This window comes from Syngnathoides biaculeatus, chromosome 8 (genome assembly GCF_019802595.1).
Source record: "Syngnathoides biaculeatus isolate LvHL_M chromosome 8, ASM1980259v1, whole genome shotgun sequence".
NCBI lineage: Eukaryota > Metazoa > Chordata > Actinopteri > Syngnathiformes > Syngnathidae > Syngnathoides > Syngnathoides biaculeatus.
In genome coordinates, this window is record NC_084647.1 from 4687205 (window position 1) to 4702702 (window position 15498).

General features: G+C 42.4%; 2 protein-coding genes across 12 annotated transcripts in view; one reads left to right on the top strand and one right to left on the bottom strand.

Moving 5' to 3' along the window:
* Nucleotides 1-1781: 1781 nt before the first annotated feature.
* il4i1 (interleukin 4 induced 1) lies at nt 1782-15453 on the bottom strand. Of its 2 annotated transcripts, none has more exons than XM_061826760.1 (9): nt 15349-15453; nt 7631-7683; nt 6807-6903; nt 6444-6658; nt 6260-6372; nt 5656-5857; nt 5047-5115; nt 4811-4947; nt 1782-3133 (listed from the first exon to the last, which is right to left on the bottom strand). In XM_061826760.1, exons 3-9 carry the CDS (start codon nt 6835-6837, stop codon nt 2368-2370), a joined length of 1533 nt encoding a protein of 510 aa, XP_061682744.1. In that variant the 5' UTR covers nt 6838-6903; nt 7631-7683; nt 15349-15453; the 3' UTR covers nt 1782-2367. The 2 variants fall into 2 exon arrangements, with proteins under 2 accessions (XP_061682744.1, XP_061682743.1); XM_061826759.1 differs by having other exon boundaries at nt 15288-15420.
* The window catches only part of LOC133504485 (sorting nexin-19-like), a 53675-nt gene continuing 53248 nt past the window's right edge, over nt 15072-15498 (top strand). For all 10 annotated transcript variants that reach the window (XR_009795975.1, XR_009795976.1, XM_061826751.1 and 7 more), the window contains exon 1: nt 15072-15199. The gene's annotated coding sequence lies outside the window, so the exon portion shown is untranslated. The remainder of the gene's footprint in view (nt 15200-15498) is intronic.

The following is a 15498-nucleotide window of genomic DNA, read 5'->3' on the forward strand; positions in this document are numbered from 1 at the left end:
GTCTCACTACGCCCAATGCAGATGGCACCGGGGACTGAGCACCTACAGAGAGGAAGAGGGAAGGGGGGTAGCGTTGGACAACATGGAATAGGGCCATACTTGTCAATGCAGAGAGAAGAGAGTTATGAGCATTCTCCGCCCAGTAGAGCTGCCAGCTCCAGGTGCTGAGGCCAGGCATCGAAGTCCAGTGTCTAAGTCCTGGTTGACCCGTTCGGTCTGGCCGTTGGACTCAGGAGGCTGGCCCAAGGTCAAACTTGCCGTGTCCCTAATAAGGGAGAAGAATTGGAAGATAAATTGAGGTCCCCTCTCCGACACCATGTCAGGGGGGCAAGCTGTGGTAATGGAAATCCTTATCCAAGAGGAGCTTGGCGGTCTGTTTGGCGGAGGAAATCTTCGGCAACGGAATGAAGTGGACCATTTTTGAGAACCGGTCCACTGCCTACAGAACAGCGATGTGACCCAGCGAGCAGGGGAGGCCAGGGGACAATGGCCGCTGGGGAACGGACACCGGCCGTAGCTCCCCAACGGGCTTTTGACGAGAGGGTTTGTTGTCCGCACAAACCAGGCATACATGAACAAATTCTTGTATGTCCTTTCTGAGGTTGGCCACCAAAAATGTTGCTCCACCACTGACTGGGTCTTGGCCATACCAGGATGACACACCGTCCGATTCGTTTTGGCCCAGTTGATCACCTTCCCCCTCACTGGGGGCACGACAAACAGTCTGTTGGCGGGGCATCCGACTGGGCTGGGAGTGTCTTTCAGTGCCTCCTTCACTTGGGTCTCGATCTCCCACGTGAAGATCGACACGAAGCAGGAGGGCATCGGACTTGGTCCCTGGTCAGAAGGACATTGTGAACTGGAAACGAGTAAAGAAGAGTGCCCACCTGGCTTGTCGAGCATTTAGCTTCTTGGCGGACTTAAGATACTCGAGATTTTTGTGGTCCGTCAGTACTAGGAACGGAACCTGGGACCCCTCCAACCAGTGTTTCCACTCCTCCATAGCGGTCTTGACCGCTAGGAGCTCCCAGTCACCGATGTTGCAGTTGTGCTCCGCCGGAGTCAACCTCTTGGAGACTAAGGCACATGGATGTAGTCTCCTGTCCCTGGTGCTTCTCTGAAAGACGATTGCCCCTATCCTCGAGTCCGATGCGTTCACCTCCACTACGAACTGTCCTTCTGGGTCGGGCAGGATGAGGACAGGGGCTCACGTAAAGCCGTCGTTGAGTTTGTTGAAGGCCGCCTGGCAGGCAGCGTTCCGCTCAATAGTTGTGGGGAGACGTGAGCGCATGTAACGGGGCAGCTATGGATCAAAAGTTTCTAATGAACTTTCGCTAAAAGTGAGCGAATCTGATTAACCTTTGAACCTCCTTGCGGTTCATGGGGGTGGGCCACTGAAGAACGGATTCGACTTTGCTGGGGTCCATGCAGATCTCCCCCTTCCCTAGAATGAAACCCAGAAACCTGAAGGAAAGCCGGTAAAATTCACATTTCTCTGCTTTAACATGAATGTTGTTCCATAGATGTTGCTGCAGCACAGCCCGAACGTCCCCGACGTGGGACTTCTCGTCTGGAGAGAAAATCAGAATATCGTCAAGACAGACAAAAACGTGTATTCAGCATCTTGCGCAGAACAGTGAAATTCTGAAACACCGCAGGCCAAACGGGATCACCAGGTATTTTTAGTGACCCGTGGGCGTGTTGAAGGCAGTTTTCCTTTTTTGGTCCCCCCCTAAAAAATCCAAAGCAATTTGTTACATATTATTTTTACCTTACAATTTTGTTTTATTTCATTCTCTTCACTTCTATTTGGACTATTTGAGTAACAGCATAAAGTTTCTTTCGTATAATGATTCCAAAATATTTTCTTCACCATAATCACAAATACAATGAATGTATCATGGTCAAGAGTCTGATGACTAAGATTTTCACTTCAGAGCAAGTCTTTAATTAACGTGACATAAAAAGTAGCCAGTTGGGCATAATTTACGTCCTATGCATTGCACTTTGAAGTCAATGTAAGGACATACTTATTGATCTGAAGGAGTTTTATAATATGCACAACCTATACAATACTACAGTGTTGTTCTAAAACAGTTTTCTATGACACTCATTTTGAAGTTGGATGCATACTACTCATTGTAAACAAGTATAATGTGTCAAATCAACACATGAATGATATTTCCAGCTGACTGAATTCCAAAATTTCTGGAACAGAAAGTTGTGGCAGACTGAAGTCATTGTAACAATTGTACTACAAAAGTGATTACTAATGTACAGTATATAAATGAGCTATAAAAAATAGGGTACTGTATGCAATGTTAAATAATGTACCATTAAACTACATTATATATATTATGCGTAGGCTTAAATAGTGGGGTTGTTAATATTTCTGGCCGCTCTGAGAGCAGATTTCATGGAAGTTTCTATCCAACCATGAGGTAAGGCGGTGTGTTCCCCTGCAAAGTGCACATGTTCCTCACTCTGGAATAGTTCTGAGGCATAAATGCCCTGGTAGGGCGTGAACAGTGCAAAGGCTCCCAGGCTGTAAGGGTCCAAAGCCCACTTCTTCACCAGTCCACCAGTAAATACAGACCTGATATCCTCTCCATGGATCTTGACCAAGTCATTGAGGGCCAGAGCCATCAGGTCATCTTCGCTCACACCTTGAAACAGGGTGGAATCATCAGAGCAAGTGTAAGATGCGAGTAGGACCCCTGCGTCTGTTCCGGAGAAACTATGGCTGGGGTAATAAATAAAGCGAGACGGTCTGTCTGTGATGCTCTTCCCTCCCCTGATACCCTCTTTTTCCCAAAAGCGCTCTCTAAAGCTCAGAATCACTTTTGTGGAGCTTGCGTAGTGAACTGAGCGCAGGGCTTCCATTTTGTCCCCGGAAAGTGGTGGCTGGAAGTCAATGAAGAGGGTAGCCTTGGCTGTAGCTGTAACCAGGACATGGTCTACCGTCAGGTTGGTCAGGGAACTTGGATTACGCTGGTCCTGGTATGCCACTGACACATTTCTGCCTCCCGATTGGTCGATGATTTTGACTTTGGAGTTGAGAAGGGTTGTGGCATTTAATGTCCTGTAGAGAGCCGTTGTTAGGTGGTCAAAGCCATCAGTCACTTCAAAGTACCTGGAAAAGCATCCAGAGTAACACTATTACTATTATTTGCAATGGCCTGCTGAATACAATCCTTTTTTTTCTATTTGCAACACATTTCCTATCAAAAGTCTACACACTCCGGTTGAAAAGCCAGGGGTTTTGAGATGGAAAAAGTGAGGGCGGCACGATGGGTTGACTGGTTGGAGGATCTGCCACACAGTTCTGAGTTCAAATCACGGGCCCGCCTGTGTGGAGTTTACATGTTCTCACCTTGTCTGCGAGGATTTCTCCATAAACACTGGTTTCCTCCGACTTCCTAAAAACATGCAACATTAATTGAAGACTCTAAATTGCCCCGAGGAGTGATTGTGAGTCTGAATGGTTGTTTGTTTCTATGTGCCCTGTGATTGGCTGGCAACTAGTTACTCCTGTATGCAGATAGCTGGGGTTGGCTCCACCACCCCCAAGACCCTTGTAAGGATAAGTGGGTTATAAAATAGATGGATGGAGGAAAAAATGTCACTATGATAAATCATATAAAAACTTTAACTTTATAAAAACACCATTAATGTGATCTGTAACCTTCCATCCATCCATTTTCTTTGCTGCTTATCCTCACAAGGGTCACATGAGTGCTAGAGCCTATTCCAGCTGTCAACGGGCAGGAGGTGGGAGTACACCCTGAACTGATTGCCAGCCAATTGCAGGGCACATAGAGACAGACAAACTGCTGCACTCACAATCACACCTCGTGGTAATTTCAAGTGTTCAATTAATGTTGCATGTTTTTGGGATGTGGGAGGAAACCGGATTGCAAGGAGAAAACTCACGCAGGAACAGGGAGAACATGCAAACTCCTCACAGGCAGGGCCAGGATTCAACCCAGTTCCTCAGAACTCTGAGGCCAACACTTTTGAGCTGGGCCACGAAATTACTTATATTCACCTTTTTTTTAGTCACACAAACCTGACATTTGAACAGGAGTTTACATCTTACATCCACTTACACGAAATACAGAAGTTATTCAATGACAAATTTAATTTTACTGAATGTGCACATTGTCTTTGTTTTTGTATGTGCGTGTGTTTTCTGGATGACACGTAAACCAAACCACTAAGTAGCACTTTTTATAAACTTTTGCAAAGGTTGTAAAATGGGCACCAGGGTATGGCGCCAAGGTATTTGTGGGTGGCACAAAGTCATTGACTACCAATAACCTGATTTGAAAATGATGACACCACCAGATATTTCCCAAAAGGTTTAATTTTTTCCATTAATTCATTTTCCGAGACGCTTATCCTCACAAGGGTCGTGGAAGTGCTGGAACCTATGCTAGCTATCAACGGGCTGGAGGCAGGGTCCACTCTGAACTGGTTGCCAGCCATTCGCAGGGCACATGGAGACAGACAACAGTCGCACTCACATGCACACCTAGGGGCAATTTAGAGTGTCCAGTTAATGTTGCATGTTTTTGGGATGTGAGAGGAAACCAGAGTGCCCAGATAAAACCCACGCAGACACGGGGAAAACATGCAAAACTCCACATAGGCGGCGTCAGGATTAAACCCAGCTCTTCAGAACTGTTCGGACAACTCTTTACAGGTGCACCACCGTGCTGCCTATAATCATATACAAGAAATATAAATATATTTTACCGTATGTTTAAAACATAAACTGTGTACTCATGGGATATAAAACATTTCTTACTCTGTGTTGTCATTAATGTCGAACTGAACATACAACATCTCGAGCATGGAGGTGTAAAAGAGGCTGTTTTCATTCAGGATGGCTCCAATCATCTGCAATGCTCCACGACTCAGATTGCCCTCTTTCACCAAGTATTCCTATTGACAAACAATAATGATAATCCTTTCATTGTTTCTGTCTTCAGTCACAGTCAGCCTAGACTAACCCTGCCAACCAATACAGTACATATTCCTTACTTTGACTGTGTAGGAATCATATTTGCCCAACATTGCACCGCAACCACTTGTCTGAAGATCATCTCTCACCTGCACAAAGGTTTTGACAATTAGTGCATAAACACTCCTTCTCATCAAAATGTGAAAATGTAAAAAATGAGCTATAAAATACTATAATTTAAAGTACATTGTTATAGCAAGATATGTTACGTGTGAGTATTCATGGTTGTGCCGTTTAAATGTGTCAGCCGTGTGATGAACTGGTGACCGACAGTCACTCTAAATCAGATTGGTTAGGGTCCAGCTTCCCTAAGGCCCTGTAAAGGCGAGGCTCCATTGAAAATTGTTTGATGGCTTGATTCCAATAGAGCACAGGTGTCAAATTCTAGGCCCGGTGGGCAGTTCCGACCAACCACTTGATTTTATGTAGCCCGCGAAGGTAAATTATGTGTCAACTTCCATGATTCTTGTTAAAATCTGTACCAAAATTTCTAATTGTCACATCATAAATGATAACATTGAGAGATTGCAGCTGCATAATAGCCCTCTGAGGGAAATTGTAACTACAATGTGGTCCGTGACAAAACTGAGTTTGACACCCCTGCAATACAGCATAGACTGTCTACAAACCTTCCACAGAGTTTCACTGAAGAGCTGCGCGGCAGACTTTCCCCTCTCTCTCTCTTCCAATGTGTAGTTAAGTACATCGTGGTTGTTCACCACTGCAAAGTTTTTATGAAGGTTTCCATTTAGCAAAAAGTAGGTGTTCATGTCATTTTGGATAAAATGGTTCAAGGGAATTTGTAATTTGGAGGCAAAGGAGAGCACAATCCTGTGGAAAATACAGCATGTTATTAGAAAAAGTGAGACGCAATGTAAATATATACTTAAACAGAAATAGCATTTTATTAGATATATGCATCTCTCGACTGTGAGATAGGCGTGCTAAGCATTACGAACTGTGTGCTGTTGCCGCACATCATTGAGAGACAGTACTCAATCAAATTTGGGACAGAAGTGACCAAGATCTGAAAATTTCTTCCTTGATCTCAGCTGTACTTAAAACACTTAAGACCCAATGTTTGGGAAATTTCAATCAGCAATTTATAATGAGCTTCAAAGAGGTAAAAGTATTAATGGCAACAAAATTGCAAGCAAATGCTGAATCGCCATTATGTCGTGCATAGGAGCAGCCCTCTCCCACACAGGAAAATAAAATAGTGTCAAGACTCACTTATGAAAGCTGGGGATCCGCATGGCGCCCACCTCTGCATACCAGCCTTCCCTTGTGTTCCTGAAGGTCTCAATGCGTCCTCCAATACGGTGACTGGCTTCTATTATGGTCACCTTGTTGTGTATCGGATCACATTATCAGACATCTCAGGTTTTCGTGACAAAACGGAAAGGAATCACTTTACCTTATGGCCTGCATCTTCCAAAAACTTGGCTGCGGTGAGTCCAGCGATGCCACCCCCAATAACTGCTATGTGTTGAGGCTTCTTTGTGGTAGGAAGTCCTTTATCCACAATATCTAGGAGTTCACTGTAGTCTGAGTCTTGAAGGCATTCATACAGGGGGTCTCCAGTGTTCCCACTCACTACAAACACCACAACCCCCACTAGAACTAAAGGAACTTAAAGAGGCAAAGAACATTTCAAATAGCACAGTAATAAATACAGGCACCCTAACAAAGGCACTTCTCAAGTTGTATATACTGTATATATAAAATGACTACTGTACTTTCATTGATGATAAAAATGAATTTTTAGCTTCACACTTACACAGTTTGCATAGTGACACGTGAGTGATCATCTTGACAAAATAACTCCACAGTCTGGACTTTCTTGTTGTGTTGATGCTGTCAGAGGAAAACGAAGCCTAAACAGACAAGCATATCATTCGTTTAGAAATAATGAATACGTTAAATTATGTTATTTTCAGAAGTTGTCCTTGAAATCCAGACACACACAAACCAAACCCCGCATGAAGACAAATGTCCCTTTAGGCTTATATTTAACTTACCTTCAACAAAGGTAATGTCTCACAAGCCACCTGCCTATTCATGACTGAGGGTGCATGTGTCCCTGCTGAGCTACAATGTTAACGCAATTGCACTCTAAATGAAAGTGTGCTGGAAATCCTGGACGTTTGGTGTGTATAAATTGGCATATATTAACGCTGGACCTTTTGGCTCCGTAGGTCTTCCAGAAAAATGTTCCCACACCAGCTCAAGAATCAACCACACTGAACAAATAAGATTAGTGAGGTTATACTAGTCAGCACAGTCCATTTCCTCCATCTTCACTCATTTTAATACCCGAAATTGCTCATTTGGTATTATTTCAAAAGTACTCGATAACAGCAGGTCAAACAGCAGTACTAAGTGCATATACATTCCAATAACAAGAAACTACAAGCTTTTTTAATTCAGTGTTTTATGTATGATGTATTTTAGGTGACCCTTATGTTTAGAATTAGTATAATTATTGTGGGCAAAAAATATTTAAATCCTACTTATACATGCTGTGTGATTGAAAGAGAATTAGCATACATTGTACAATACAGTACAAGAAATGCAACTGAAACCATGGAAAAAGTTTCTTACCCAACAAAGAAAAGTGCTGACGTTTGTGGATCTGGACTTCTTGTTTGCTGGTGCTGCACAAAAAGAGGCACTTGCAGTATATATTCATATTTATGTTGGTGTCTGGTGTGGATGATAACATTTTATGAAACTGCCTTGCAATATAGGTGGATCCAGTGCTGAACACAGCATTGTTTGAGGTCAAAGGCAGGTTTTTTATTTCACAGTTTTCTCATTAAATGAATAACTCATTACAGTGGGCAAATACTTTGTTAATATATCATGTGCATGTTAAAAAATGACTTTCTAAAATTAACTGATAATCTGCATAAAATGCCCACAGTAAAACGTTAATAGATTATAGTATTTTAGGATTTGTATGAGATAGGACATTTGAGAGGCCCATAAACATTTTTCCCTTTTTCTGATAGTTTACAGTACAGGTGTCCGAATGAAGGTCCAGGGCCCAGATTCGCCTGCCACAACATCATTTTGTGTGGCCTGTGAAACTAGATCATGTTCCTCCATTTTCATGACTCTTGCTAGAATCTGGATCAAAATTTCAAATTGTCATAGTGGCTAACAGTCACACTCCAAACTCCACTATGACCAAGACCAAAGAGCTGTCAAGGGACACCAGAAACAAAATTGCTAACCTGCACCAGAGTGGGATCACTTAATCTATAATAGGTAAAAAGCTTGGTGTGGAGAAACCCATTGTGGGAGCAATTCTGAGAAAATAGAAGACATACAAGACTGGTGTTAATCTCCCTCAATCTGGGGCTCCACACAAGATCTCACTCTGTGGGGTCAGAATGATCACAAGAGTTGTGGGCACAGGTCAAGAGAGCTGGGACAAAGTTAACAAAGGCTACCATGAGGAAAAAACGAAGCCCGCAGGGACGCAAATCCTGCAGTGTTGGACATGTCACCCTACTGAAGACCCTTTTTAATTTTTTTTTTTTATAGTAACAGAACAACCAATTATCCTTGGCTTCTGATTTCAAAACTGGTTAGACATTTTTATCCCAAAAACATGCAAAATTAATTGGACACTCTAAATTGCCTCTAGGTGTGATTATGAGTGCGTACTGTTTGTCTCTATGTGCCCTGTGATTGGCTGGCAACCAGTTTAGGGTGTGCCCTGCCTCCTGTCCGTCCGTTGACAGCTGGGATAGGCTCCAGCAGTCCTGCGACCCTGGTGAGGATAGTGGCTAAGAAAATGGATGGATGGATATGGTTTCCCAGTGAATAATGGCTCGCTGAGGGAAATTGTAACTCCTGAGGAGCGTTCATGGATCCCGTCCCAGTTCGTGGTCGATGCTAACCTCATCCGAGACTTTCACACCTCCCATCCTGAGGCACCTGGGTCATCTGGGGGTGGCCGTTAAGGGGGGGTACTATCATGGGCCTGCCAGTCCTTGCCCTGGCTGTGCCGGTCCACGATGCGGCACGCACCGGCAGCAATCAGTGAGGAGCACACCTGCATCTCGTTACACGTAATCATGGCTGATACAAATAGGACTCCACGTGCAGTCTGGCCTTTGCCAGATCGTTGCCTTATGACTCATTCCCGCACTCTCCTGATTCTGTTCCTGCTCTTCCGTGAACCGACTCCATTACTGCACTGAATAAAACATTTCCCGAACTGCCTCTACGTCTCCCGAGTTGCGCATTTGGGTCCAACCCCGTGACAATAGCAGGTGGCACAACGTCTTCTCAACGGTGACTGTCCCGGTGTGACATTTGTGACGTTGGAGGCAATATGGCTGCCACTGGGATGTTGAGTGAGACTTCCGCAACTTTGTGCATGAATGAAACGCTCTCCGCTCTTTTTTTTTTTTGTATAGACATTGAAGTGAATAACATTATATGTAGTTTTCATCGCAATATCTACTTTAAAATGTATACAGGGATGTTGGTAGACCTTTAAAGTTAACTGAGAGAATTTCAACATCCTTGGAGATGGCCAGGTCTTATAGAGCTCCTGCACCTATGTCACAGAAGTCACGTGACCGGCCATATTGATGGTCTAGCAAAGCATTCTTCAATGCTCAGTCAGTTGGAGATGGTACGAAAATACGTATTATAGCATGACGCCCAGTGTTTTGCCCGATACAGTTAATCTTTTAGAAGAATGCCGAAGTCGATGTTTTCGCTGATAAGAAAGAGGATTGTTAGCCCGCTTCCGCTTGTCTTGGACAACTGGATCTACACATGTATTTGGTGAGTAAGTCGTCGAGATTTACACAGAAGAGTTTGAAAACGTAGAAGAGTCTGGATGCATACAAATACTTTGTTGCTGGATCTGTTCTCAATCAAGAATAAATCCCAAATAGTGATGGAACAACTCAGATTTTTTCAACACAAATACCAATATTTAAATAAATGACCCATGGTTTTACACAAATTCGCATTCATTAACTATGATTGGGAAAAAAAAAAGACAGCGAGTCGCCTCCTCCATACATGAAACGTGTTGTGGCCACACGTTAAACTTTGGTAAACCTCTCCATGACAGGTGTTTTTTTTTAAATATGCATTGTTCTCAAATGAGTCCAATGCGTATTTAAAAAAAGAAAATAAACCGCTGGGACAGGCTTTAGCCCCCGTATACGGTAGCGTGTTGCAGCCACACATTAACCTACATAAACATCATTGTGACCGACGGTTTATTTTCTATTTTTAAAATCCATTGTGGACTCATTTAAGAACAATGCATATTTAAAAAAAAATGTCTGTTGGGGAAAGGTTTACCGAAGTTTAATGTGCGGCTGCAACACGGTTCTGTGTATGTTGGAGACGACTCCTTGTATTTTCTTTTTTAAGGCATTGTTCTTAAATGAGCCAACTTGGCATTATAAATACTTCATGGGAATTTGAGAATAATTCTTACCTGAAATGAAGTGATCGCTACAGAGTCATGTGTATTTGGTTGGGCACCATCCATCACGTTTAATTGCTGAAATCCATCGGTCTTTTCTCGTCTTTTCAGCTGGTATTCCATAGAATGATCGCTTTGAATATCTGTCTTGTCTGTTGTAACAACCAACAGCACAACACGTCTCGGGCATTGTGTATATTCTGCTCCGATTCAATGTCCCCCACACCGTCGAGCGGCTCTTTTTGACCGGCAATATGGTGCCATGAAAATGGTGACGACATGTGCATGAGCTCTATATGTGATCTTGAGTGTGGGTTGGATTGAGAGAGGTCAATATTAGTTTAGTATAGCAGAGTGTTCTTCTGATTTTTTTAGTCGTAGTCTATTCAAATAACTGACAGCAGTTCTGAAAAATCATCCATAAGTTTTTTTTTTAATTGTATCTTGGAGGTCTTGTTCATAAAATTAAAATTTACTAGGGTTGCCCCATTCAAAATAGTATTACACCTACATTCTATGAGCCACATTTCATTTACAAAGTAGTAGCAAGAAGTATTGATAATAAGTCGCAGTGATTAATGATTAATCAACCTTGATTTACTACCCAGAGACCTAATATTGAAAAGACAGAGTCTCACAGACAACTGGAGACCATGGTTTGATAGATTCACATCTTGTCCTCACTAAATTTGTAGTTCTACTTTTATCAGTTCATATTTTTTGACAAACTTTCCATCCCTTGTGATTACAGGGATGAAAATGACTAATCTTCATAAGGGTCTTCTTCTGGAAAAGAGCCCACTGATATCAGTCAGATTTGTCGATAAAATTCTTCCTGGGTGGAGGAGGGGCCTGTTGCAATTTAGTGGATGGATCAATGGTGGATGGTGTGTCTTTAGACAGAAACTACCTGCTTTCCAAAGCCACATGCAGTGTCATGGTTTTGTTTATTGGAGGCAAGGAAAGCAAGGCAAAAATATTGAGAAACCAAATGCAGGGAAGCAGGGAGGCAAGGCAGGAGTGTAGGAGTCTCAAAAAATTATATTCAATTTCCAAAAAACACAAACTAAACAAAGCCCCATGACTCATAACCAAAGTAAAAACTAAACGCGTAACTAAATCTGAAAGTGGAAACGAACCACGAGTGGTGATATAGGACGTGCGACAGAGAGCCAATGACACCTGACAATGACAATGAACTGAAATAAACCAGGGAGGTAAATACAAACAGATTGTCGAGGCAATGAGGAACACATGGACAAGACGAATGACTAGAGGGATCTGATTGGTCAACATAAGGTAGAACGTTGAACAGAACAGATGGACACAATAACTAAATGAGCACTAAAGACGTGAAAAACAAGGAACGGAGGAAATCATGGAAAAAAAAAAAACACAACCCAAACCATAACATAGACCGGGACAAAAATTGTCAATGAAACTCATGGATAATGCAGTTTACACTTCTTTAAAGGACATGCCTATATACATTGTAAAATAGATATTATGAAAATTACATATAATATTATTCACTTCAATGTCTATACAAAAAAAATAAACATTAGTGGAGAGCCTGTCATTTATACGCAAAGTTGTGGAAATCTCACTCGACATCCAAGTGGTAGCCATATTGCCTGCTACGTCACTTACAGCTATCACCCTGGGATAGTCGCCATTGAGAAGCTGCTGTGCTACCTGCTCTGGAAGACGATAAACAAAGATTTTCCGATTTTTACGACGCCCCTTCTGACACAGAAGTTCTTTTCGAAGAAGAGAACATCTCACAATCAAGTGAAGTGACTAGGGCAGTATTACCCTATTGTTTTGAGCCATATTTAGATGATATGCGGATCACTTCGAACTAACAACAGACTCCCCGACAGTATGTATGACAGTATGTAGCGTACTCAGGAAGACCCATGCTGAGTGAAACACCGGTGGTTGGTGGGGGCGAGAGCTCCTATCTTTCCAAACCACACGCAGCCAAACCACCTCCCCACCCAATCCACCTTCACAGCAGCGTTGTTCATCGAGCGATGACAGACAACACCGCCCGCGGCTGCGCACATCGACACTTTTAGCACCCCTGACTTACATACTTTATTAAGTTATGATGATGTGGGTTTTTTGTTACTTTTGAGAGGATTACATTGTGCCCCCCAACCATTTTTTTAATACCTCAATACACACCTATCTGTCATTTGGAACCAGGAAGCTCACGTCATTTGCACCTGTGCAATACCTTTTTCACGATGAACTGGGTGTTTTGAAAATGTGTGAAGAGTGAATCCATCCTCCCGAGTGTTCGAGCAATACAATACAACGAGACAGCATTTTGGCTAACATGCAGGAAAAAAACAACTACTTTCCCACTGGTAAAACTGGTATAAACACATGAAGTCGCCGGTGTGGGCGTCTGGAAAAAAAATGTCACTTCCCCTTTCTTCTCCAAAACGAATGCCTTGAGAGGATTTTCATGGCGGGAGATACAAAAATCCATAAACGACAACATCATGATGTGTGGTGAAAAAACGGATGGGTCCATTCCGGCTGCCTTTTTTTTTTCATTAAAAACAAACCAAAAATTATGCTATACGTGTCGGTAGACCTTTAAGCTACTTATTTAATTGACTGAGGGTAATGAAAGGTTTATCTCCGAATCGTACTACTGGAAGAGGTCCACTTATGTATCCTGTCAGTCGCTCAAAGACCATATCTGCATGTTTAAATGATCTACGAATCTCCTTGCAAAACAATTATTCCCTCTTTTATCTTCTAACCCAGAGAAGTACAATTGCATCACAGTACTTTTGCAATATTTATCTATTCTGACCATTGAGCACACCCGGACCTTTACAATAGTTACCAGGTCCCCGACTGGCAACCGTTAGACCTGTACCATGATCCTGTGAGGTAGGGTGTTGTGCATTTAAAATTGGCACTCAAGATCATTCTGATTTGAAAACAAAGACTAAAATGACTTAAAACTGTAGCATAGAAGAAAGATCAAACATGCCTAAAATGATTCAACATAAGTAAAAAGAAGAGTTTTGAACAAGGTCATAAAACATTGACACTTGAATTGAGATCTGGTGACAACTTATTGTGTGCAGCATAACAGGGAAATGCTGCTTTACCAGCTTTGCTTTGGGTTACTGTGCTCCACTGTTTGATGCGAGTTTGAGATCTAGGAGCGTAAAAGGAGCACAATTCAAGCCTTGAGGAGAAGCGAGATCAACACCCTCTGCTGGTCTAAAAAGGCGCAAATGCTTACAGCACTTGGTATTACGAAACAGTCTCCCATCCAAGTACTCACCACCACCAACCCTCAGCTTCTGAGATAAGACATTCTCAGGGTAGTATTGATATAAGCAATGCAAATCGTAAAACAAAGTTTCAGATAAAGAAAACCAGACACCCTTTGCTCAGCCGATCAAAGGTTGAGAAAATGCTCGCACACTGTGAAAGAAATACTTTACTGGATTGTATGACATTAGTTCACTAAATATTACCACGGAAGTACAGAATATATCATAATCAACATCACCTGAACATTGTTTCAGTCCCATAAGCTTTTGTCCATATCACGTCGGTCGCTCAAAAACTATATCTGTATTTTAAATCTTGGAATCTCCTTGCAACCATTATTCCCTTTTATTATCTTCTCACCCAGAGAAGTACAATTGCACCACAATATTTTTGCAAAATGTATCTGTTCTGACGATTCACCAGACCCTGGCCCTTCCAGTTGTGACCAGGTCCCTCAACCGTTGCCCCTGGACTGTGATCCCGGTGTTGTGCATTTAAACTTGACAATAAAGATCATTCTGATTTCAAAACAAAGAGACTAAAATGACTGAAAGTGTAACGTGAAAGAAAGATTAATCATCACTAAAATTTGGTGTCCTTGATAAATTGCCAGAGGCACGGTGGCTCAGCTGTAGAGTGTTGCCCTCAGAGTTCTGAGGACCAGGGTTAAAATCTAGAACCTGCCTATGTGGAGTTTGCACGTTTTTCCCGTGCCTGCGTGGGTTTTCTTTGGGCACTCCGGTTTCCTCCCACATGCCAAAAACATGCATTCATTGGAGACTCTGAATTGCCCTTAGGTGTTATTGCAAGAGCGACTGTTGTCTGTCTCAATGTGCCCTGAGATTGGCTGGCAACCAGTTCAGAGTGTACCCTGCCTTCTGCCCGTTGACAGCTGAGATTGGCTCCAGCACGCCCGCAACCCTTGTGAGGATAAGTGGCTAAGAAAATGGATGGATGGATGGATGGATGGATGGATGGATGGATGGACAACAGTATTTAAATAACATTCAAACATGCCTGCCATTCATCCAGTGAAAGTGTTACTAAAGGAGGAAAATAAATTACTTGATTCCTTTTGGAGCAGCAAAATAAATCTAAAAGACAACTAAGTCGATTTTTACGGGTCATTATTGTTAATTTGTCTTCATAAAAATATTTTTTTAATATTTCAAATAGTGTAATTTATGAAGACTACAACTGTACCAGAAAGCTCGCACTCCACTGTTCTGGGGAATGTTAGAAATACAGTACAGTACTGTATTGATTGAAGCCACGACGGGCGTTTACCCGCCCTTGCCAATGACGTCTCACAACAGGAAGTAAACCGCTCACAAGATACCGCGTTGATGGAAAGCTTGAAATGGCTTCGACGTTATTGTTGCTATATTTTAACAATGGTAAGCATGCTTTAGGGTAAAATATTTTCTGTCACTATGATCTATTTAACAAGGAAATCATATGATTCATATTGCAATCTCTTTTTACCTCGACAGTGTTGTAATTTTGTTTCTTCGTCAACGTAAAATGAGTAGCTGTAAAACCTTACATTTACGAACCCGTAAAAGGGATACATAACGGTTATCAATCCAGACGAGGGGGAAATGGTCGCTTTTCTTATTTGATTCGGAGCGGCTCCCACAATAGCTGCTACGACGACTCGCTTCCGTTCAAGACGAGCAAAACTGCTTCTCTGTTT